Genomic DNA, 26,078 nt, shown 5'->3' on the forward strand with positions numbered 1-26,078 from the left:
TGGCAGTTATGACTCTCCCAACTTATCAGGACACAGCTATCAAATTTTCATTAATTGATTCATACTAGCAGAGGTAGACAAACAACAAATAGCAGTAGAGTTATCTGTGTTTCATTCCCCTATGCGGAGGTGGGAGGGGGGGCCATGTGGAGCAGTTTCTTTACATACACAGGGATGTCCCTTGAATCTTCATGAGAGATCTTGATGACACTTCCCTGGAGGTACTTTTCTAGGGATGGCAGCCTTATCTCTTGTTTATGCCCCACCATGCATTGCCAAAACTACCCAAACAACAGTGTGCTGAACAGTGGCAGGTTGCTTAGTGGGAGACCTACCTATAGCTCATCACCCTATGCATTGGCACAAGCACTCTTGGCTAGTACGCACAGTGCTGACACAGGAAGCCAAGTACGCACACGCATAATCAATGTACTAACTCCCGCAACTGTACACCAATGTAACTCACATTGGCAAAACTTTGTAGTGGAGACATGGCCACAATCTACACAAGGCAGTGCTAACATGAGGCATACTGCCTCTCTCAAGGTACACATGCACTGCTTTGCTTTGATCACACCCATGTGGGGCTTGCACGCCCCCCTACATTCAGTTCATATCACAATCACAGCTCTGGCCAGGTGCTCCAACTAACTCTTCCACCATTCCATACAGTTAGCCCCATCTCAGTGAATGCAGCTGGAGTGAATACAGATGATTCCCAGCCCCAAGGAGGCAGTTACCATTGTGTGGGTGATACCTTAACTCTAAATTGCCTGGTTTTCACAAGTTTGCATTTAAAATACCTTAACTCTTCAGTGCCTGGTTTTTTAAAAGTTTAAGTTTCGCTGAACTCAGTGTTCTAGAAGGGCACAATTGTTCACTGGTTCTTTTCCCCACTATCCAGCCCGCACAGGTTCCCAGACCGACTCTTGAGCCGAAGAAAGTATGTAATTTATTTGCTGCTTCAGTGAGTGATCAGTCCATGAAATAGGGCATAGCGTAGGGTTAAATGCAAGTGCACCCCCATTTTCAGGTGCGTGCCTAACATACATTGTTACAAAGCTATTCATTATATACTGTTTAACCACTTTTCTGCCTAACACTATGATTAGTTTGCTAACTCCGTTTTTTTCCTGACCAAACTGCTGATGTAGGTGGTCACCTGATCAGGTTGCTAGCTCAGCTTTTCACCTGGCTGTTCTCTTTACTTGCCAGACAAGTTGGTATCTTTTCACATGTTCCGACATCTATTATATACATGCTACATATTACATATCCTACAACAATATACTTTGGGACACCCTTAACTATGTGTTAACTAAGTTTTTTGTCAGTGTAAGTATGTAATATTTCAGCTAACAGCATGCCTCCATGCAATATGTATCAAAACTGGAGAAGTCCATGGAAGTCTGGACCGCTTTAGAAAGATTCACTTTATGATTAACATTTGCCCTCTCTGGACAAATACGAACAAAGGCTGGAGGGGCAAACACACATGATATACAAATAAAGGTTCAAAGGAGATCATTCCTAGTTTGATATCAGGTCTCTTTTGCTGGACAATGACTAATCTAGTTTACCAAGCGGAACTGAGAGAGGCTATTGGCTTGCATGCTCTGTTCCACCGCACAATATATAAAGTGTGGATTCTGAAATACCAGTAAACTCCCTGCTAGAACCCAGAATAATTGCTACACTCTGTAATGGAGCCTCTGGGAGCAACAACTATTTTCCTAGCAGTGTGCATCTCTTGCCTTCTTTTCCTTTCAGCATGGAAAAAGATGTCTGGAAGTGGGAAGCTGCCGCCTGGCCCTGTTGCTTTTCCCATCATAGGAAATGCACTGCAGCTGAATATGAAGAACTTGCCCCAATCAGTGCGTGAGGTAAAAGTATTTGTTTCTCATCTATTGTTTGGTTGTAGTTGGAGGTTAAGCAGAGCCTAGCTCAAGCAGAACTCTGTGAAATGTCTGTTTACACAGATGTTTACACAGTGGCAATCCCATGTCACTCAACTCCTCATAGTTCAGTCTTAATTTCCCCCCCACAAAAATAATCAATCTTGAATGCTAGATATAAACTGTTCATGTTAACGTATGCCTTTTAATATAGGTGTCTTATTCACAGGTAATCCAGAATATACCCAGCTTCACTGCAAGCTGTATAGACAATCACACTGTGGGGGGAGTGGTCTAGTGGGGTCTGTCGAGAAACAGCAGTCAGACCTGGTTTTTATTCCTACCTCTGCAACAGACTCTGGCTCCATCTACACTTGGAGCTTGAGGTCTGATTCCCAGCTCACATGGACAGACTTATGCCATCAAACTAGTGTGCTAAAAATAGTATTAGCTGCGGAAGCATGGGCTAGCCACTCTAAGCATAAACCTACTTGTACCCCTTGGGTATGTACTCAGGGCAGCTAGCCCATGCCACTCTCTCTGCTACTGTGGCTATGCCACTGTTCTTAGTGGGCTAGCTCAATGAAAGCTGGCATGAGTAGGTCTGCTCGAGTTGGGAATCAAACCCGTAGCCCCAAGTGCAGATGTAGCCCATGGGTGCATCCAAGTAAGTCACCTAAGCGCTCAATTTCCCCATCTGTAAAATTGCTGTAATGATATTTGCCTGCTTCACAAGGGGATGGTAAGGTGTCAACTGCAGATCAGCTTTGAAAAAATGGCTTTGTTCTGCCCATGCTATTGTTTCACTATAATTATCATCTCAAATACCATCATCTCACATGCGAATGGCAATCCACAGCCTGGGGTCTGACAGCCAAGTTGGTTTCTTTCCTTCTTGCTCACCATCGCAAATAATAAAAGTTAAACAGGAGAAACTCTGCCCCCAGTTACATCTGTTCAACCTCATTCTCATCGAATCCTACCATAAAGAGTTACAGAAATGTAACCCCATTGTTGTTGATTTGCACAGGTGTAATGGATTGGAAATTAGGCAGTAAGTCTATTTGTAATGTAAAAGGGGAAACAGAATCTCACTCCACTCTCTCTCTGGCTCTGCAGGGCTGACAGTAATAAGGAAAAACTGTCTTGTCATTATAAAGTCAGCGGATGTTGCTATGAAGAAATGGAGGCAGGAGTTCTGTGGCGTTAGAAGTGTCATTTGTACACAGTCATTTTTCAGAGTAGAACTGAATTGTCATTAGTTAAATAGTGCAAATTGCTAGAGCTTACAAATGAAAGGACCTGCATTAATTCCAACTGCTAGCAGGATGAGATAATTATATAACACAGATAGAATGATCCTTCTTTCACACTCACTCTCTCCCTCTATCTCTCTAGGAAAAACACAGTGTTAACAGAACATCAAGATTAGAAACTGAAGCAAATGTCAGGCAATTCCCAAGTCAGAATAGTAAACTCTGACTAGTATTATCTTAGCGCATATGAGCTCTTTCATTAATTTGTAATTTGATCTGATCACATTCTTATTCTTAATTAAGTGGATTTATGTTAAAACGTGCTGGTTTTGTGTGTTAACTTTGACAGCTCAGTGCTAAGTACGGCCCGATTTTCACAATATATTTGGGCTCAGAGCGGGCTGTGGTGCTGTATGGACATGAAGTTGTGAAGGAAGCACTGATTGATCAAGGGGACGAGTTCAGTGACAGAGGACGTATGCCAGTATTTGAAAGGTTGCCCGACAAAAAAGGTAAATTTCCAGTAACATCAGCATATAGAGCTGATGTTTTCTGTATGTGGAGAACACAACTGAGAAGACACAAGGGGAAGCAGCTGGAGTTTCATTTAGAACAGTAGCAAAAATTGGTTCCATTCCCTGTTACTCCACTAGCTCCCTGACATGAATGGGTGGTAACATCTCACTACAGGTGAGTGAGAGGCAGTGACTAGGCCATCGCATAATAGAAGGGCCAGAATACAGCCAGGAGACCAGAGCTGGAGAGGCCAAGAGGGTAATGAATTCCTAGCTCCTTCTTCCCCTGCTCAGTGGTGTAACGAGGCCCCAGAGGGCCCTGGTCCAAGAATAGATTAGGTGGCCCCTTTTTCCAATCACAGGCCATAGCCCCCAACCTTCCTCCCTCCCCCACAACATCCCAGCCTACAACTCACCTCATCACCCCCAAAATCCACTATTTCCCCCACACCTCTCACATCTCACCCCACTTGCCCTCAATCCCTCACCCTGCAGATCACTGATGCTTCCCACTCATCCTATAACACCTCAACAACTGGCCCTCCATCCCTTCACCTACTGCCCCTGAGACCTTCCTGGCCACTCACTGGTGCCCCCGCAGTTCAGCGCTCCACTGCCATCCCAGGCTAGGGCTGCTCCTCCCAATCCTGGCTGCCCAATGGTGCCCATCTCCCACCCCACACTCACGTGGCCTGAGTCCAACTGGAGTGATGAGTGGGGTTGTGACTTGGCGCACAGGGTTGCATCACCACTCAGGTTTCCGCTGGCTACTCCTCTGTCATGACAAAGGGCAGACAGTCCAAACCTGAGTGCCCAGTCGCAATGCCACTCAGAGCTGGCCCGGCTGCTCCTCCATCTGACCCCATGCTCCAGGTGACGTGCTGGAGCACTGCTCCATCTGGTTGAGCCCCCATAAACTTCTGGGCATTGGCAACTGCACCACTTGTGCCATTGTAGCCATGCCACTGCCTGTCCTCACTAGACTAGGTATGTCCCAGGAGGGGTGGAGGATTATTTTTATTATTGTTTCACTTTGTTGCCTGAGCTTTAGATTATGTATTAATCATATAGATTACTTAAGAATTCCCAGTTATCACTTTGAGGGTTGCCAGGTTCTTGCCCCCAAGATCAGGCCCAGAATTATAAAAATTATTATACAGTTGGGAACCCTGATGTGCACAGTTGCAACACTCACACTATAGGAACTCTTTTATATTTACAAATATTGTTTATTAATACATTTAGTCCTGTCACAAACATCCCAACTCAGTAAGGTAGATAGAGATACTACGGAATGTACATCTGCACATCCATATACTCACACCATCCCTTGCAGAATAACCTGAAATGTTAGCCATCATCTTTCTCATCACCATCACCTCCCTCATCATCACCAGTGACCATCATTCTGGCACCTCCCAAGGGCTACATCTCTCTCTCCTACTGCCTCTAGGCTGGGATTCCACTTTTATAATATGTTATGCTGATGCCGCTGGAAACTTTAGCTCCACTGCACAGACCTCTGCCACTTGAGCTAATGGAGTAACCGATAACAGTAGTAGGTTGTCATCTTTATTTGTGGACCAGCACTAGGAGCTGAGTGGTGCTGGTGTATGTCCAGAGATGACAGTATCTTTGGAGACTTTAGCCGCTAAACACTAAACCCTGGTCTACACTATGAATTTAGGTCGAATTTAGCAGCGTTAGATCGATTTAACCCTGCACTCGTCCACACGACTAAGTCCTTTTTTTCGACTTAAAGGGCTCTTAAAATCAATTTCTGTACTCCTCCCCGACGAGGGGATTAATGCTGAAATCGACATCGCCGTGTCGAATTCAGGGTAGTGTGGATGCAATTCGACAGTATTGGCCTCCGGGAGCTATCCCAGAGTGCACCATTGTGACCGCTCAAAACAGCACTTTCAACTCAGATGCACTAGTCAGGTACACAGGAAAAGCCCCGGGAACTTTTTAATTTCATTTCCTGTTTGACCAGTGTGGCGAGCTCATCTGATCGCTGTATGGGGAGATGAATCATTGCTATCAGAACTCTGTTCCAAAAGACGCAATGCCAATATATATGCTAAAATCTCCAAGGGCAAATGTGAGGTGTTTATTTACAATGCTCACAACTGCAGCGGTGATCTGAGCAGACTCCCGCTTGCAGAACTATGGCGTATGCATGGGCAATCCAGGAAAAAGGGCGCGAAAGGATTGTCTGCCGTTGCTTTCATGGCGGGAGGGGGGGAAAAGGGAGGCGACTGACGACATGTACCCCAAACTACCCGCGGCTACCTTTTCCGTTATCTCATTTATTTTTAATTAATAAAGAAAGAATGCATGGTTTTAAAACAATAGTTGCTTTATTTCGAAGGGGGGAGGATGGTTGGCTTACAGGGAATTAAAATCAACAAAGGGGGTGGGTTTGCATCAAGGAGAAACTGGTTTTCAAGGTCTCTGTGATGCACAGTGTGCCTTGCTGTGCTCTTCTAATCACCCTGGTGTCTATCCGCTCAAAATCGGACACCAGGCGATTTGCATCAACCTCCCACCTCGCCATAAACGTCTCCCCGTTACTCTCACAGATATTATGTAGTGCACAGCAAGCAGCAATAACAATGCAAATGCTAGTTGCGCTGAGGTCTGATCAACGGCAGCAGCGAGCTTGTAAACGTCCAAAGGCACATTGCACCACCATTCTGCACTTGCTAAGACTATAGTTCAACTGCTCCTTACTACTGTCCAGGGTTCATGAGCTATGGGAGCACAGGGTAGGCTGGGGTAGGTGCGACCGCGCAGTGCTGCTGGCTGGGAGAGCAGCCAGGTCGCTGGAGATCAGGATGGTAGAGTTGCAGCGGAAGTGGCGGAGCGAGCAAAACAACATTGCATTGCTGCTCCGAGGACCGCTAAAAGTCATACATATGACAATGGCTTTCAGTCATACTGCACAATCTGCTGCTGGATTGCAGGAGCTCGGGATGGCAGAGTTGCAGCGGAAGTGGCGGAGCGAGCAAAACACCATTGCTGTTCCAATGGCTACAAGTCCTACTGATGAGAACGGCTGCAAGACTTTTTCTCCAGCGACAAAAGAGAGGAATATGATGCGCCTAAAATCTAAACAGGCCCGCACATGTCCCAGAGTCACTACCCTTTAGACTTGCCTGCAACAGCAGTGATGACGGAGAGCTGAGCGGGCTCCCGCTTGCAGTGCTATGGCGTCTGCGCGGTTAACCCAGGAAAAAAGCTGCGAAAGGATTGGCTGCCATTGTTTTCACAGAGGGAGGGAGGGTTGACTGACGACATTTACCCAAAACCACCCACAACAAATTTTTGGCCCCATCAGGCACTGGGAGCTCAACCCAGAATTCCAATGGGCAGCGGGGACTGCGGGAACTGTGGGATAGCTACCCACAGTGCACAACTCCGAAAGTCGACGCTAGCCACGGTACTGTGGACGCACTCCGCCAACTTAATGGTCTTAATTGTCTTAAGTGGGGACACACACAATCAACTGTATAAAATCGCTTCCTAAAAATTGTCTTCTATAAATTCGACCTAATTTCCTAGTGTAGACATACCTTAAGTCTCTACTGACAATGTGTGAAATGCAATTTTTCAAGGGCTTATAATTTAGTGACATTTGGGTAGATTTTCATGGGAATGGCAAAGTCACACATTGACACAAAGGTCAGCCCCTAGCCAAATTTCAAATTCCAGCTCCCAAATGGGAGTGCTAGAGTTTCTCAAAGAAAAGATCCCAGCATTTTTTAACATGGGTAGAACAATATATTTTCCCCTAACCTTGTTCATGGAAATGACTGAACACTTTGGCTGAAATATTCAAAAAACATTCAACCTGAGGCACACAGACAGAAAATTTTTAGCCCAAATGGTTAAAATTTGGCAAACTAATGTGTTTCCCAGTTTACTTCTAATTTTTAGTTTGTGCCAGCAGTACATATACTTTGCTCTAATTACTGTGACTGGAAGAATTCTCATTACTGTGATAGGCCACGCTCTGAACAAACTACAGGTATTGGACATGTTAATTGTGACAGGGTGCTGGCTAAGAAACTCTGAGCCAGGCCTCTGTTGTACCTGCTCCAATCAAGAAAGGGGAATTGGAACGGGCTGAGTAAGCCCAGGCCTGAGTGGCAAACGGGGAACAGCTGCCGGCCTCGTTCGCTAGTGGCGACATAAAGGCTGGCAGGAAGGAAGCAAAGGGGAGAAGGAAAGGGAGGAGCCAGAGAATAGAGGGAGTGGGAACTCATCGCTGCTGGCTGCAAGACTGAAGCTGTTTGTAGCTACAAGGTGGTGGGAAAGTAAACTGTGAATAAAGAGCACCCGTGATTACGCAGAGGTCTCTGGCTGGTTTGTGGGTGCAACAGGAGCAGAAGCTAGAGGGGCAGGGCCGGCGTAACCCATTAGGCGACCTAGGGGGTCGCCTAGGGCGCTACAATTTGGGGGGCGGCGACCGCAGCGGTATTTCGATGGCGGGACCTTCCACCGCCTAGGGCGGCAGAAAAGCTGACAGCGCTCCTGTAGAGGGGCCCAGCTGCACCTTGTTACAGTAATGAACTGAATTATTTTTCTTCCTCATAATTGCTCTGAAACTGCAATGAGTTTAATGTGTAGGATATTGTGGTAAATAAACATATCAAACAGATAAAGTACGGGTGTGATGACCGTGTAACACAGTCTCCCAAGCAGAACACAGATATAAATAAAATTTGAGTTCAAGGTCATAAACTCAAAAGTTTATGAACAGGATTATATGACAGGGTTGACTGCTATAGCGGGGGACTGGACTCAGTGACCCGGAAGGTCCCTTCCAATCTTATGTTCCTATGAAACTTTGAATAAACAGTGTTTGGGTGGGTTTGAAAGTCTGGCCCTTCCCTCCTTTCTTTCCCATTCTCTTCCTTTTTCAGGTATTCCTATGAACAGTATGGGGCCGTGGAAGGAGCTACGCCGATTTACCCTCACCACTTTGAGGAATTTGGGGATGGGGAAGAAGAGCTCTGAAGAGCGAATCCTGGAGGAAGCCCATTTCCTGGTGGAAAGGCTCAAAAACACTCACGGTGAGGATCAACTTTATGTCTGTTGGAAGTTAGAATTGAAGAGTCAGTTAAAGTCTTTCTGCTTTTCATGATATTAAATATTGAGCAATGGTTCGGATATTGATATTGGTTCAAACATCTTCTAACTAAAGCCTTTAGCTGCACATATAACTAACTGTGTTAATATAATACAAAAGTATGTGGGCAAAGGTCTAAAGATGACCTTTTCTGGCCATTGTTCCCCATGTTTTCTACCCACTGATCTATGGCCAGTGAGCAAATGGAAAATGTTTGTCTAGAGTTGGCAGAAGCTAAAACAGTGAACCAGGTAAGAGTGGATCCATTTATCTTCAGTCTGCTGCGTTAATGAGACACCCAGGCCTAGAGTTGCTTATTCTCATTTTCATCTCTGCTACACATCTGATACAAATTTGGCACCTACATTCTATAATGATGGGCTCCCACAGGAATGATTGGAAACCACTGTGTAAATGGACAGTGCTTTATAAGTGACCCACTAATTATTACTATTTATACTCCAGTAGTGAACACAGATCCCAAGATTGGGGCTTTATTGTGTGTATGCTATACAAACAGATAGGAAGGACTATTCTGTACTGCAAGCAGCATACATTTGAAATAGACATGAAAAATAAAAAGTGGAGGAAGGAACTGTGATGGATCTGCTAAGCAGGGGACTATATGGATGCCATCCTGGCAGACATGCAGGAAACATCTTGCCTGGTGTATTTTGATGGCATCATCACTGGGAGGTCATTTGAGAAGCACCCGCAGAAGTTGGGAGCTGTGCTGGAGATGCTACGCCAAGCCAACTTAAAGGTGAATTCAGCAAAATGCAATTTTTTTCTGTGACAAAGTAAATTAGCTGGGGCATATGATCTCAAGGGATGTTGATGGTGAAGCCATCCAGTCCTGGTCAGTGCCGAGGGCTGTCACTGAGGAGCAGCGTTTCATTGGTCTGGTTTCATACTACTGGAGAGTCATTATTTGTTTTGCCACAATTGCACAGCCACTGCTCAAGCTGGCAGAGACGAGGTGGATGTTTGAGTGGACTAGCCCTGCCAAGAAGCCTTTCTGGAACTAAAGTGGAGGCTCATGTCTGTAACAATACGGGCCTACTGAGATCCCCAGCACCATCCATTCTAGATACAGATGCCAGTGAAGCTGGTATTGGTGCTGTCTTGACTCAACCATATGGAGACAAGGAAAGAGTAATTGCATATGTCAGCAGGATGCTGAACAAAGCAAAGCAGACCTACTCCGTGGCTAATGCAGAGTTGCTGGCAGTGGTGACCTTCACAAAATATGTTTGCCACTTCCTGCTGTGGAAAGGATTCCTGTGAAGAACAGATCATGGTTCCCTCAGGGAGCTTCATAATTTCCATGATGCCCAAGGACAATTGCGCTGGTGGCTGGAACAGCTGGCTCAGTTCCAGTACCAGATAAGACACCATCCAGGGTAACAGTACACGAATGTTCATGCTCTGTCCAGGAGACTGAGCCTGGACAGTGCTTGCAAGGAGGGCGGTTGTGAGAGGCAGGTGCCAGCTTGAGATAAGAACAAAAGCCAAAAGCAAGTTCACACTCAACAAACCAACCAACCAACCAAAGGGGGCCGCCTGCAAGAGGAAGGTGCTGCCCCGAAAAAAGATTGTGATCACAGGCATATTGGCCAGAGAAAAGGGGGCACTCGTGAGAGGTGGGTACTGACCCCGTTACAGGGACATTTGGGGATGGAGAAGCTTAGCCAAAGGGTTTGAAGTTGATGCTACTGGCCTGGATGGTGCAGGTCGCTTAGGGAGCATGGACGTCTTGTTATACCTGTGGGGCCCATAAGACAGATCATCCTACACCCAGAGCACCCATGGTTACCACCCAGACAAGCCACCCTCTGGAAATGGTAGCTATGGTTATTCTGGGAGAGTCAGTCAGTACACCCTTGTGAGAGCAGGCTACTTCTCTGAGTGGGCAGAGGCTCATCCACGGCCTGATCGAGAAGCACAAATGGTTGCTAACCTCACTCCTTGCATACTGATCAATGGCGAAAATTTTGAATCATGCTTATTCTAAGGGGTGTGTGACGTCTTCAGATAAATAAGACCTGTACTACACCTTACCACCACGGTCAGCAGGGGCGGCTCTAGGCACCAGCAAAGCAAGCACGTGCTTGGGGCAGCCCATTTGCAGGGGCGGCAGGATCCAGCATGGGAGCTGAGAACCAACAGGGGGCCCTGGGAGCTGTAGTTCCTTGGTTAGCTCCGTGCCTATAGAGCCAGCCCTGAAGCAGAGAAAGAACTACATTTCCCAGCATTCCGTTGGCCACTACCAACAGGAAAGAGAGGGAGAGAGGGAGGTAGCTGAGACCTCATGCTGCAGCCTGCTGTGAATGGAGAGCTGCGCTGTGAGTAGGGATACCATATTTTAACATTCAAAAAATAGGACACTCCTCAGGGTGGGAGGGTAGCCCCACCCTGCCACCATCCACTCCCTCCGACTGCCCCCCCCCCCACAGAAACCCCAACCCATCCAACCCGCCCTGCTCCCTGTCCCCTGATCACCCCTGCCCATAACGGCCCCCCAGGACCCAACCCCCTATCTAAGTGCTGCTGCTCCTTGTCCCCTGATTGCCCCCTCCCGGGACCCCACCCCCTATCTAAGCCTCCCTTCTCCTTGTCCCCAACTGCCCCCTCCTGAGACCCCCCCAACTTTTGCCCTAGGACCCCACCCCCTACCTGTCCCCTGACAAACCCCCGGGACTCCCATGCCTAGCCAACCACTGCCTGTCCCCTGACTGCCCCCCCCAACCCCTGACCCATCTAACCCCCCCTTCTCCCTGCCCCTGCCTGCCCGACTGCCCCCCCGAACCTCCGCCCCATCCAACCCCCCAGCCCCCTTACCGTGCCACTCAGACCAGCGTGTCTGGCTCCGCGCAGTGCCAGACACACTGCTGCATACATGCTGCCGTGCTCCCCCGCGGAGCCACAGTCCCCCCCCAGCACCTGCCTTCCAGATTTGAACACCTCAAAATTCAGGAGTGCTCAAGCTCAGTTTGGGTAGTTGTTACTTATTCATATTCATATTCATAGATTCTAGGACTGGAAGGGACCTCGAGAGGTCATCGAGTCCAGTCCCCTGCCCGCATGGCAGGACCAAATACTGCCTAGACCATCCCTGATAGACATTTATCTAACCTACTCTTAAATATCTCCAGAGATGGAGATTCCACAACCTCCCTAGGCAATTTATTCCAGTGTTTAACCACCCTGACAGTTAGGAACTTTTTCCTAATGTCCAACCTAGACCTCCCTTGCTGCAGTTTAAGCCCATTGCTTCTTGTTCTATCCTTAGAGGCTAAGGTGAACAAGTTTTCTCCCTCCTCCTTATGACACCCTTTTAGATACCTGAAAACTGCTATCATGTCCCCTCTCAGTCTTCTCTTTTCCAAACTAAACAAACCCAATGCTTTCAGCCTTCCTTCATAGGTCATGTTCTCAAGACCTTTAATCATTCTTGTTGCTCTTCTCTGGACCCTTTCCAATTTCTCTACATCTTTCTTGAAATGCGGTGCCCAGAACTGGACACAATACTCTAGCTGAGGCCTAACCAGAGCAGAGTAGAGCGGAAGAATGACTTCTCGTGTCTTGCTCACAACACACCTGTTAATACATCCCAGAATCATGTTTGCTTTTTTTGCAACAGCATCACACTGTTGACTCATATTTAGCTTGTGGTCCACTATAACCCCCAGATCCCATTCTGCCGTACTCCTTCCTAGACAGTCTCTTCCCATTCTGTATGTGTGAAACTGATTTTTTCTTCCTAAGTGGAGCACTTTGCGTTTGTCTTTGTTAAACTTCATCCTGTTTAAATCAGACCATTTCTCCAATTTGTCCAGATCATTTTGAATTATGACCCTGTCCTCCAAAGCAGTTGCAATCCCTCCCAGTTTGGTATCATCCGCAAACTTAATAAGCGTACTTTCTATGCCAATATCTAAGTCGTTAATGAAGATATTGAACAGAGCCGGTCCCAAAACAGACCCCTGCGGAACCCCACTCGTTATGCCTTTCCAGCAGGATTGGGAACCATTAATAACAACTCTCTGAGTACGGTTATCCAGCCAGTTATGCACCCACCTTATAGTAGCTCCATCTAAATTGTATTTGCCTAGTTTATCGATAAGAATATCATGCGAGACCGTATCAAATGCCTTACTAAAGTCTAGGTATACCACATCCACAGCTTCTCCCTTATCCACAAGACTCGTTATCCTATCAAAGAAAGCTATCAGATTGGTTTGACATGATTTGTTCTTTACAAATCCATGCTGGCTGTTCCCTATCACCTTACCACCTTCCAAGTGTTTGCAGATGATTTCCTTAATTACTTGCTCCATTATCTTCCCTGGCACAGAAGTTAAACTAACTGGTCTGTAGTTTCCTGGGTTGTTTTTATTTCCCTTTTTATAGATGGGCACTATATTTGCCCTTTTCCAGTCTTCTGGAATCTCTCCCGCCTCCCATGATTTTCCAAAGATAATAGCTAGAGGCTCAGATACCTCCTCTATTAGCTCCTTGAGTATTCTAGGATGCATTTCATCAGGCCCTGGTGACTTGCAGGCATCTAACTTTTCTAAGTGATTTTTAACTTGTTCTTTTTTTATTTTATCTGCTAAACCTACCCCCTTCCCAATAGCATTCACTATGTTAGGCATTCCTTCAGACTTCTCGGTGAAGACCGAAACAAAGAAGTCATTAAGCATCTCTGCCATTTCCAAGTTTCCTGTTACTGTTTCTCCCTCTTCACTAAGCAGTGGGCCTACCCTGTCTTTGGTATTCCTCTTGCTTCTAATGTATTGATAAAAAGTCTTCTTGTTCCCCTTTATTCCCGTAGCTAGTTTGAGCTCATTTTGTGCCTTTGCCTTTCTAATCTTGCCCCTGCATTCCAGTGTTGTTTGCCTATATTCATCCTTTGTAATCTGTCCTAGTTTCCATTTTTTATATGACTCCTTTTTATTTTTTAGATCATGCAAGATCTCGTGGTTAAGCCAAGGTGGTCTTTTGCCACATTTTCTATCTTTCCTAACCAGCGGAATAGCTTGCTTTTGGGCCCTTAATAGTGTCCCTTTGAAAAACTGCCAACTCTCCTCAGTTGTTTTTCCCCTCAGTCTTGATTCCCATGGGACCTTACCTATCAGCTCTCTGAGCTTACCAAAATCCGCCTTCCTGAAATCCATTTCTCTATTTTGCTGTTCTCCCTTCTACCCTTCCTTAGAATTGCAAACTCTATGATTTCATGATCACTTTCACCCAAGCTGCCTTCTACTTTCAAATTCTCAACGAGAATTTGAACTTCATTTCTCCCAAATCAAATATACTGATCCACTGTAACTTGCTGTAGAAAAAGTAGGATAAAATTGAGCAAGAAATGCTTCCCAGTAGTTATTAGGACTGGAATTGCTATTTTCAACAGCCATTGCCTTGTTTGTTTGTTTGTTTGTTTGTTTGTTTGTTTGTTTGTTTGTTTGTTTGTTTGTTTAAAAGGAAGACAGTGATATTGCATTGGCAAATTCCCCATAGAAAGAAAGAGTGGAATAAAAGAATAATAAAGGCACCTCAACTTTTCCTCATTTATGTAGGACAGTCTTATAATATGCATCCAGATATCCTCCAATCACACAAGCTGAAAATTGTACCACTTTACTGCAGTTCTGTAACCATGCGGGAACCAATCCTGTCTGTGTTCTGTGCACATCTAAAATTCCTGCTGAATGACTTGCCGTGGGAGCGAGTTACCAGTGACCCAAGGCTGCAGTGGAAGGAGGGTGCAGGTGGGGGTGGGAGAGAGCCCAGGGCTGGGGTGGCAGGGGGTGTGTTTGGGGGGGAGAGCCCAGGGCTGGGACAACAGGGGTGTGCGGCGAGGAGCCCAGGGCTGGGACGGGGGGCAGCCAAATTTTTTTTTGCTTGGGGCAGCAAAAAACCTAGAGCCGGCCCTGACGGTCAGACGGGCTGTTGGTGTCAGGAATCAGGACTGCAGCACAGTCGGTCTCTGGGCAACCTAACGAGGGCAGCTGGCCTGTGATAGGCTGCCTGATTAGCTACACCACCTGACTGGTGGGAAGACACAGCAGACCAGCTCTTAAGCCCAGCTGCAGCAACAGTTTGGCGGCTGATCAAAGCATTTGCCCATGGTTGTGATAGCTCCTGCTCCTGCCTTGCCTCATTCCAAGTAACCTGGCTCTGACCTTTGGCTCCAATTCTTGACTTTTGACTTTGGCTCTGGCACCTGACCTCTGGGTCTGACCCTGGGCTCCTACTCTCCTAATCCTGGCTACCAACTCCTGCTCTGAGCAGTAGGCATGACAAGCCACACCCAGGTCTCTGCCAGGTGGAGCATCTGAACTGTACATTCACAGCTATGTTGTAGATGCCAGTCAACAGAAGTGGGACAGTTTTCTTCCCTAGGTCATGATGGCCTACAGGACTAATGTGCAGTCGTCCCAGGGGTACACACCATATAATGTAATGTTTGGGCATGTGACCATCCTCCTAGCAGAATTGCTGGATGGGGTAGCCATGACAGATGAGTTACTAATCCCACAGAGTACCTAGCACTTGACAGGCATCCTCAGCACTGCTGTCTAAGCAATAAAGCCTCACCAGGGCCACCTAGAGAGAGAAGGAGCCCTAAGATTTAAGGGGGACTGCCCAGATATACCAGGAGGGTGAACTGGTTTGGATCCACAGAAGGAAAAGGAGTTTGAGTGCTAAGTTGCAGCAAAAGTACAGGGGCTCGTACAGACCATCCTGCCTCTCGCAATATTTAATGCAACACTAAGGGCTAAACTGAAGTTGGCTCTGCCCATCTGGTGAATTGTGAGTGGGAGAGGAGAATGCACGGAGACCCTTCCCCACCATTGGTACTACATTAGTGCTGCTGCTGCTGCTACTTGTGCACTCTGAGCCAAGGGGCAGCTATTGCTGTTCGGAATGAGTCAAAGAGAATCGACGGGTGAGGGACACAGGCAGGGGTCTGGTGCATGAAGAAAATGCTGCTTCTGGATGTTCCCCATGAGCACTGTGGACTCAGGTCAGAGGGGTGAACTCTTGCCGATAATTTCCAGGAATGTTGTGCTGGTCCCTCTGATGCTGCAGCCCCAGGTTAGCTCTTAGTGACCAGCCCCATGTGTTCCTTGTGCTTATGAGGAAGGGAGAACCTGAAACGGAAGCTAAGATGGCACTGGTGAGCCAGTGGGAAATTCAGCCTCTCCAGCAGTGTTAGCTGAGCTGTGGGGCCTGCTTAGTGCACTCTGAAGGCAGAAAGCAGACCCATCCCCCCTGCTGTTGTGCTGGGAGCCTTTACTCCTTCCCTAGCATAACAACAGTGTATTTACGCTGCACGGCCGGGGCTGCCAGTGCCAAGGGGAGATTGCTGTGCTCTGGGAGTTAGTGATGATACTACAACAACACATGAAATGGCTCAGGCACAGCCCTCTGAGCAGGATCCTGTTGTGAAAGGGTTGGGATCCTTTCTGTGAAATGGGCCCCACGTCAGACAGGCAGGTGTCACTCAGAGAGGCACTGATGGCCCCTGGTCAGACCAGAGTGTGTCAGGCAGAGAGCAGCAGAGCAGACAGAGTTAAACTGATTGCCAAGAAAAAAAGTTGCAAGTGTTTAATTTATCATGTGAGAGGTAAGAGTGGGGGTTGGGGCAGCCTTAACCCACCCTCCCCAGGGAATATTGCTGTCAGCCCCACCTTGAGTCTTGCCCTGTGGTTGGAGATCCACAACGTCCCCGTGCTGCCCATGACTCTGATGCTGAGGGTCAAGACACTGAATTAAAACTGACTCTTACTAGTTTTGTTTTACTCCAGGGCAGCCCTTTGACCCCACCCTCTTCCTCACCCACGCCGTCTCCAATGTCATCTGCTCCATCGTCTTTGGGGACCGGTTTGACTATGAAGATAAGAAATTTGTGACTTTAATAAATCTCATAATGGAAAGTAGAAAGATCGAGCGCTCTCCCTGGACAGAGGTATGTTCAGGGGTTTATTCTATTCTTCTCCTTTGTATTGGGGGAAGGGACAGAAATTTCTTTCTTTAACTATTAATTTTCCATAAACAAGTGTTATTTCAGATTCCCATAATGGTTTCCTTCTCGTTAGGCTGCAGCTACTACCAAACCCAGCTTCAAACTTGTTTCTAAGTATTGTTTAAATTCCCACACAAAACACATCATTAGCTCAGAATTAAATTTTCTTAAGGATATTCACTATCAACATTATCGGTAAAAATCAAGGAAGTTGCCAGTTAAAATGTTAACATCCACACCAATCACATGTTACATGCCTTATCACATAAGCAACATGATAGTGAATGTGATCACATTTCTCACCTCCAAAATAAACTCCTTTTCACTTCCAGCTCACAGCCACTTACCTCCATGCCCCCTTCCTGAAAACCTCACTAAATGTACCAAATGAAGGGCCAAACTGTCTGCTGGCATAACTCATTCGAAATCAATGGAGTTACATTGGCAGAGAATGTGGGTCTCTTAAATTTGACCTCAGCACGACTAAAGTAAATTTCCCTTTGAAAATCTATAATGTGCTACTACTTGCTAAGAAAATTTGTGTTCAGAGTTAAGATAGTGCACTTCAGTGTGATTTTTCAAGAACAAGATGTGTCTATTGAAGATGGTTTTATTTTGAAAATAATGGAGAGTCTTTTAGCTAATGTAACTGAATGTCACTGAACTTTGTGTGTGGAATATATATGCATTGGGTAATGTGAGTTGGTAACGTTTTCAAAGTTCTTTAGAATCCATTTAGAAAATAAGATGTCACAGAAGAGTCTGTGCTGCTGTAGTTAAGTCATTTGAGTAAATACTATGAAGGAAGCTTCTCTGCCCAGGAAAACCAAGATGTGTTTTTCTTTCAATCTTTACAGCTGTACAATTTTTTCCCGACTCTCATGCATTACATCCCTGGGCCTCACCAGAGAATCTTTAAACACTTTGAGGAGTTCAGAAAGTTTGTTTTGGAGAGAGTGGAGATGCACACAGAGTCCCTGGAGCCCAGCTGCCCTCGAGACTTCATCGATGCTTTCCTCATCAAAATAAAACAGGTAGGTGATAGCCGCAGCCCTTCCCCTTTACTGGGGAGTGGGTTATACATATCAGTGCTATTTATTTGTTAAGGAACAACAGAGTATGTGGCTTTTCAGAAGCCCCTAAAGGGAGACAAGGAAATTATAATATAAAGAGGGGAGCCCTATTCACCTCATTCATGTAAAACCACCTTAGTGAACAGAAATGGCCCAAAGCACTGCAATAATGCTGCTGTAATCTCCAGTCCTATGGCCCATTTCTGTAGGATTTGTATAACGATGCCAGGTGGGTCACATTTTGGGTAGAAAATGAGACTTCTTTGGCTTATGACAATAGATCCGACGCTTTTACAATCAATTATCAGCCATCTCTACCAAATTTTTCTGCAGGAGCAACAGAACAGCCAGTCGGAATTTACCACTGAGACCTTGTTAAGAAGAACATTAGGCTTATTCTTTGCTGGAACAGGGACAACCAGTGACACCCTGAAACATGGACTCAAGCTTCTTATGAAATACCCAGAAATAGAAGGTAACAGTGACACACACACAAAATGTTAAGTCTTGGGGAGATGTGAGGAGTGCCTGGCTCTATAGATCAGTAAATGTAGGCAGAGCCTCCCCCATTAAATCACCAGATACCATCTGGCCTGGGTTGGCAGTGACCTGCGTGACTGCCATGTGGTGGATGTTCTTTGGTTCATGTGAAGTGAGTTGAAGATGTGTTGGGGGACTTTCTTACTCCAGTTCCCTGCAGGCAGAAGTTCTCATCCAAAAAGCACCAGTACAATGGGCATTACTTGTGCCCATATTGGCCATCTGAGGAGAGGATCCAAAGGCTGAATGGGCTGTTGTGACTGAATTCCTCTCTCAAATCCAGATCAGCGTTCAGGTTCTCTGATAAGGGAAGTGTATGTGTATGTCTACACTACAATTAAACATCTGTGGCTGGCCTGGGTCAGCTGGGTCTGGCTCACAGGGCTTGGGCTACGGGGCTGTTTAACTGCGGTGTAGATGTTTTGGCTTGGGGATCCTCCCTCTTCCTGGGGTCCCTGAGCCTTGGCTCCAGCCTGAGCGCTAACGTCTAAACAGCCCCGTAGCCTGAGTCCTGCGAGCCTGAGTCAGCTGACATGGCCAGCCACGGGTGTTTAATTGCAGTGTTTGTAAAAGAGAAGCCTGCACTGCCACTGACCAGGCTGTGTCTGTTCTGTGGGTAACAGATGCTTTCACATTCCAGGGCTGTCAAACGGGCCCCTTCCCCTTGAATGAAGTCAAAGTTGTTTTGCCTTTGGATTTAATGGGCTTGGAGAGGACAGGATCATATAAGGGCTTAAATCAAAGCTCTGCCAGTGCTAAAAAAACCAGCTATATCCAGTGCTAATTCCAACTTCATATTAGCAAATGGCCGGGGGCGGGGGTTGGGGAAGATGCTTTGGGACTCTCTTGCTTAGTAGATATTTAGATGCACTGGTGATAATTTTACATTGTGCTCTAGTTAGTAACAGAACCAGGTATGAACAATATCACTGCCCTGTAATTACATTGTTGGCCCTTTGTCATAGCTGCGAAGTACAGTAGTTTCTGTAACACAAAATTTGACCTGTTTTGTTATATTCCCAATGTCCATCTGTTGAGACTTGTGTTTTGCGGGCAGAGAGACAGACTGTTGGGCAAATCTATGGGAATCCTGTTGTTTAGTCTTCGTGTTAAACCTCATTAATTTGATGACAGAGAAGGTTCACGAGGAGATTGACCGTGTGATCGGCCGAAGCCGAAGCCCCTGCATGGCGGACCGAAGCCAGATGCCCTACACAGATGCTGTGGTCCATGAGACCCAGAGATTCGTCTCTCTTTCCCCTCTTGGTCTCCCACGTGCTGTGACTAGAGACACTCATTTCAGACAATACATTATCCCCAAGGTCAGTTCTCTGTGTTTCTGTGAAAGGGCCAGTTCTTCTGCCTTTTTCTCTTTTTAATTTTGAGTTGTTCACAATAGAAATAATTTGGCCAGTTTTTGTGTGATGGGAGTTTTAAATAATTACCAGTAATGTACCAATTATATTGAAACTTTCCAAGCCCCTGTATGCAGCTGAACAGACTTTCATAGTCTGCAGGTTAGGGTTTCCATCCAGAAGAGGGTTTGAGAGCCTAGTTGCGAAGCAGTAAGATATGGAATAGAGAATAACGTTAGCAACGATGTGCAGCTAAGATTTTGGTATCACACCAATGCGTGCAATCATTGCCCTCTTTTTTGAGGCCAAAGGGGGGTGTTTCTGGGGAAACTTCTTGACATTGTTCGGTCAAATCAAAACAAAATAGCACATGCAAATGAGTAATGAATGAATAAGTTTAAAAAGTATCAGAGCTCCCCACACCTTTGCCCATTTCTGGAATTGAATGCAAACCAGTACAGATAAATACACACCACAAAACAAACCACGCTTCAAGGCTGAGGTTTCTGTAAAATTGAGTCAGGCTCTTACTGTTAGTCAGATGATGCCAGTTACTGAACTCAGGTCAGCCAGCAAACCAAAAAAAATCAGAAAAAATATTCATTTAACTTCTGAAAATCTTTGCAATTTGTCAGCAAGTTGGAAAAATCTGGTCTACTTCAGAAATCTTGGTGTGGGTTTTATCCCCCTTCTTTAACGCTTTAGCCCAGTGGATAGGGCACTTTCCTGGGATGTGGGAGACCTAGATTTGTACCTCCACTCTGGAGCCGGGACTTGAACTCAGATTTCCTCAGTGAGTATCCTAAACACCAGGCTATAGACTATGCTGGGGTGAGTCCTCAATCTCTCTTGCTGAAGCTATTCTGTTTTGTATCAATACTTAAATATTCAGTGAAGCAGGGACTCAAGCGCAGGTCTTCCCCCTACCAGATACTGAAGCGCTGGTCTTCCCCCTCTCCCCCACCCCATTAGGCCAAAAACCTGGGAGGTAAGAAATATGGATTGAAATCTTCCCTCTGCTTCATTCAGAGGAGGGATTTGAATCCACATCTCCTGCCTCCCAGGGGAGTGCCTTTCTCACCAGGCTATAGAGTCATTCTCACTGGCTCAGTGGATATTTAAATGTTAATAAAAAGTGGAACAGCTTCATAAGGACAGATTGAAAGGAGCCTATCCTGGAATATCTGAGAGCTTGGAGGTTAAAATCCTCATTTTGGATGGGGGGAAGATCTGAGTTCAAATTGCTGCTCCAAATTAGGGATTCAAACTTGCATCTCTCACATCCCAAGTACCTTAGCCTCTGGCCTAAAAGTTATAGGGAGACACACACCCCGACTCATATGTGTTTTCTGAAGCGAATAACTTTTTCTCGGATAAAACTAATTGGGTCAAATTTGAAAATAGTTTTGGATCATCTGAAACTGCATTTCTGGTGGATAAATTTTACCCAGTTCTAATCTCCACCAAACTCTGCACCAGTTGAGGTGTTAAAATGCACCAGAACTCACCATACTCAGGGGCGGGGTTGCTGACTGAGTTTCACTGTAAAATTGCATGGGGCTTTTAGCTTATGAATTATGGGGAAACTGTTGGTGTGATGAATACGGTATCTTGACCAGGAAACCTCAAATGCTTTAGAGCATCAGCTCAGAGGTCCAAGTGAAACTTCTGGATCTTAGCCAAACTCTCCCCAAACTTTTTGATGTTGAATTCAGGATAGTGATCAGATAGGAACAATCTCTCTGAAGAGATTTAAGGATTTGCCTGTGGATGGGACTTCAGTGGGATTAGCTCTTCTCATGGAATTTTAATATTTCACTTCTGGTTGAAAACATGAAGTTCAGGACCTGCAAGGAAATAAAGAAAAATCAAGATGGGTCCCACTGTCCAGCTCTGAATTTTGAAGGTTTCTCTGTTTGGATAGTATCCACTTTAACTCTGTTTATATGTTTACTAATTTAGGGCACCACTATATTCCCTGTACTGCAGTCAGTCCTATATGACAGCAAGGAATTTCCAAAGCCAGAGCAATTTAACCCAGGGCATTTCTTGGATGAAAATGGTGCCTTCAAGAACAGTGACTTCTTCATGCCTTTTTCTATAGGTAAAGTTATCCATGTTTATTTCAGATCCCAGACTGTCTTCTAGCTTTGCCTTGATGACTCTACTGGCTCACACTGTCTGCAGAGGGTTTTCAGGTGGTCCATGAAGCAGAGTCTCTCACACTAGTAAAACATCTATCTGTCTTTAAGCCGTGTTACTTCCTGCTAGCTGTCTGAAGTGACTTTTCGGAAGCACTACACATACTCCTCTCTTTGCTCTGCTTGGCAACTTCATGCTTTTCTGGTGTCTGTCTGGTGTAAATGAATCCATGATCAATTATTCCTTCATCCACCTACTCATGATCCTGCCCGCACCTCCTTACTTGTTACTCAATAACCACCACATTACTTCCCCCTTAACACTTATTAGCCAACTTGGGAAGTGCATAAGCTATTCCTCAAAACCCACATCTTCCCAACCCTCTCCCCAAACTGGATTTAAAAAGACCACTTTATATATGGAACTCAAACCTTAAAACAATCTTTGAATGGCTTCTTAAGCCCCAAATGCTTTCCTACCATCCTGAACTTGGAGTGACTTCCATTATCCTCCATCCATAGAAACAGCATGTAAAATGCTGCAAAGAAAGATCTCCAGCATCTCTTCAATATTCTTTTTTCATTGCAGGGAAACGGAGTTGCGTGGGAGAGGGTCTGGCTCGGATGCAGCTATTTTTGCTACTGACAACGATTTTGCAGAACTTTACCTTGAAGCCTCTCATTGACCCCAAAGATATTGATATAACTCCAATGACATTAACCTCAAATGCCCCAATGTCCTACCAGCTCATTGTTATTCCTCGGTAAATAACTTGAAAAGTCACCTCCATTTCCTGAGGTGATTAATTTGATTGTCTGTGATCTTGAACTCCTTAATACAGTGACAGAAATTAACTAATTGCCATGAAATGCACAGACAAATTAGTCAACTTTTTAAGTAACTAGGATTTAACAAAATTAAGTGTTATACCATAAAATAACTACATAATTGACTCTAATGGCATTTACAATAATCGTGCAGTGTTCTCAAATGGGCTCAGGTGTGAATCTATTCTCAACATAAGCTGTTTTTAGTTCATTTGTGGTGTAGTTGACAACCATGAAAGCTTCTTTGACAGCTGTAAAGGCTGCTCTGTTCACAAGGAGCTAGTAACAATGTCCAGCATTTTGGGTCTGTTCAGCCAATGCTAGTGAATTATGACGATGACGTTCTGCTTCGGTGGGGAGAGATTCTGTGGCAGGGGACTGAACTAGCATTCACATTCCCCACTTTACCCAGGCAGGTTCAGATAAATTCAGTAGGATTAATCTTTTACTCTTCATAAAGATTCTTTCTATAATTTTTGTAACTCACCTCTGGAGTCTTAAATCTATAAAATAAGATTCCAAGAATGTCATTCTGTGTGTCACTCTGAAACCTAAAATGTCTGCTGAGTCAATGGGAAGGGAGGGTAGTGACTACAAGCATGGTTGAGCTCCTTTTGTTCAGAATATCACCTGGTGGAATAATCAGGTTTTGTGGTTTGTTACCATCCAGTTTTTAAGTTCTCAGCCATTTTGAATTTATGAATTACTCCCATGAGTTCAGTAAGGCATGTATTTAGGCCCTGCCAAGAGTCCTAGAGTCCTAGACCATTGTGATATCCAGGGAAACTCAACCAGTCACCACCTTTATTCTACAGCTAACTTGCATGCAACAAATTCATTGGTTGTATGAGGAAGACTGCATAGAGGGTGGATTACTTGGACTAGCTGACACACCCGTAGGCCCAGATGCCCCCTGTGCAAATCCACATAGCTCTCCCAGCACAACACAACCACACACAAATCAACACAGCAACACAACCAGCATACACAATAACCCCAAACATCACATCCAAGCCGAGGATGTCTGTAGAGTCAGTGTGAAGTGAAGGAAACAGCGACAAGCATGGCTGAGAGCTCTTGATGTTTAGAGTATCTCTACTTTCAGTCATCATTTGGATGTGCTGCCTGTTACAGTGCAGTTTTTAAGTTCTCAGACGTTTTTGGCTTTTTTGCACACATGACATTAGGAATTATTCCTGTGCGACAGCACAGACTTTCAACTGCTAGTATTTATTTAGTGTCACTATTTAACCCAGTTTTACGACATTTAGAACTCAAATGGCACTCAAATGAAGAGAGATAAGTAGCATAGTAAGCAATTGGAAGATACCAGTAAGATTAAAAGAGAAGGTCTATAAAACTGGTTCATCGACGTTTACTGTACGGCAGTGAGTGTTGGGCAACAAAGAAGAAACATGAGCAAATGATCCATTCCCCAGAAATGTAAATGTTGAGCTGGATGAGTGGTCTAAGTGAGAAAGACCACCCGAGGAATGTGTATGTTAGAGACATGCTCAAAGTAACATCCATGAATGAAAAAATGAGGGAGTTCAGGCTCAGATGGCTCGGTCCTGACAACTACATGGGTAAGAGAGTCCAAGAGATCAAGATTGAAGGGAAAAGAGAGGAAGCTGACCCAAGAAGTCGTGGGATGTCCTAAAGGAAGGCATGTTAGCATGTGGTGTGATATAGTAGGAAGCCATTTGGTCCCTTCCTACTAGCTTCTCTGGCCTCTCCCATCACTCCTCCTTCCACAACTGTCGGCTTCATGCCTTCTACTTTGTCCCTGGAGGAACATTCCCTGCACCCTCATTCATCAAGTGCCCTCTCTCTCCCCCTTCCAATCTCTTATTGTTGCCCCTTCCTTTGAGGAATCCCTTCTCTTTGCTTTTCCTCATCAGTCATCCCCCACCCTTGCACAGCTGCCAGGATTTATGCAGCTCCATGCGTAGCACAGATTTCACCCCCGCCTTGTGTAAACTGACCTCTGAGTAGGTTTCTTGTTATAGTTTGAAATACATCCAAGGGGCACCCTATCCCCAAACCACTGACCAGGATTTAGCAATGGTCCATCACAGCGGTGGTATAATTTACTCAGCAGGTGAGAACTGGGAGGGGCGGGAGTTACACTGTGATAAAAGGTTGTTTAATGGTAGGCAAGATAGTAGAACTGGTTGTAAAAAAGAATAATATAACAGGGATTCTATTTAAACTGGTAGAAAGAGACCTGGATCCCACCTACCTAGAATAACATTTTAACCCTTCTGCCAGGTGGAGCCAGCAGCAACCAGGGCCAAGTTCAATATCTAGAGGTTCCTTTTCAACAATACAACACAGAACTGGTTCGAGCCCCCGCCCAGTAACTTGGGGAAATTACACGCCCCTGAGTGCCTCTGAGAGGCAATACATCCCCACGCGTAAGCACAGAGTCTGAGTGTAGAAAAGAAACTTTTAATGAAAGGAGAGAAATCACCCAACATTAATTAGGGAAAGTGCCACAAGCAGGATTCATAAACATAAAACTGTAAGCAGGACACTCACCCCAGAGTGTGTGGGGCAGTGCCTTCCACCTCATGTTCTTGAATCCTACAACCAAAAGTTCCTTTACTGTACCCATTTCTGCTCCCTCACCAGACCCCACTCTCAGTGGGTTGTCCTTGGTCAGTGAGGACCCAGGGTTCAGAGGTACATCTCTGTGAGTTCACCTCCCACCCAGGGAAGAAGGCACTTTGCTTGCTCCACCATCTGAGTGTTTGCCCCGGCTGGCCGCTCATGCCGGCTGCCGGCTCGTCGATACACCGGCCAGGGTCCCACCGGCCACTGCTGCCGACTCACTGCTTCCACTGGCTGCTCCTGATGGCCGCCTGCTGCTCCCACTGACCTGTCAGTCACCTTCTTCTCTGCTGTGACCTTTGCAGGTCAGTCATAGAATCATAGAATATCAGGTTGGAAGGGACCTCAGGAGGTCATCTAGTCCAACTCCCTGCTCAAAGCAGGACCAATTCCCAACTAAATCATCCCAGCCAGGGCTTTGTCAAGCCTGACCTTAAAAACCTCTAAGGAAGGAGATTCCACCACCGCCCTAGGTAACCCATTCCAGTGCTTCACCACCCTCCTAGTGAAAATGTTTTTCCTAATATCCAACCTAAACCTCCCCCACTGCAACTTGAGACCATTACTCCTTGTTCTGTCATCTGGTACCACTGAGAACAGTCTAGATCCATCCTCTTTGGAACCCCCTTTCAGGTAGTTGAAAGCAGCTATCAAATCCCCCCTCATTCTTCTCTTCTGCAGACTAAACAA

General features: G+C 45.7%; 1 protein-coding gene across 1 annotated transcript; it reads left to right on the forward strand.

The window, feature by feature from the left end:
- The first annotated feature begins 1,703 nt into the window (after positions 1-1,703).
- On the forward strand, positions 1,704-22,715 carry LOC135881220 (cytochrome P450 2H2-like). The gene is made up of 9 exons (XM_065407788.1): positions 1,704-1,883; positions 3,501-3,663; positions 8,598-8,747; positions 16,621-16,781; positions 17,696-17,872; positions 18,245-18,386; positions 19,586-19,773; positions 21,769-21,910; positions 22,537-22,715. Exons 1-9 carry the CDS (start codon positions 1,704-1,706, stop codon positions 22,713-22,715), a joined length of 1,482 nt encoding a protein of 493 aa, XP_065263860.1.
- Positions 22,716-26,078: the final 3,363 nt, after the last annotated feature.

Source organism: Emys orbicularis, chromosome 7 (genome assembly GCF_028017835.1).
Source record: "Emys orbicularis isolate rEmyOrb1 chromosome 7, rEmyOrb1.hap1, whole genome shotgun sequence".
Lineage (NCBI taxonomy): Eukaryota > Metazoa > Chordata > Testudines > Emydidae > Emys > Emys orbicularis.

Excerpts from the sequence above, each read along its gene's own strand:
- LOC135881220 (XM_065407788.1), top strand. The coding sequence starts at position 1,704 with ATGGAGCCTCTGGGAGCAACAACTATTTTCCTAGCAGTGTGCATCTCT. Across the intron at positions 3,664-8,597 it reads AAGGTTGCCCGACAAAAAAG|GTATTCCTATGAACAGTATG; the intron begins GTAAATTTCCAG and ends TTCCTTTTTCAG. Across the intron at positions 18,387-19,585 it reads GAAATACCCAGAAATAGAAG|AGAAGGTTCACGAGGAGATT; the intron begins GTAACAGTGACA and ends ATTTGATGACAG.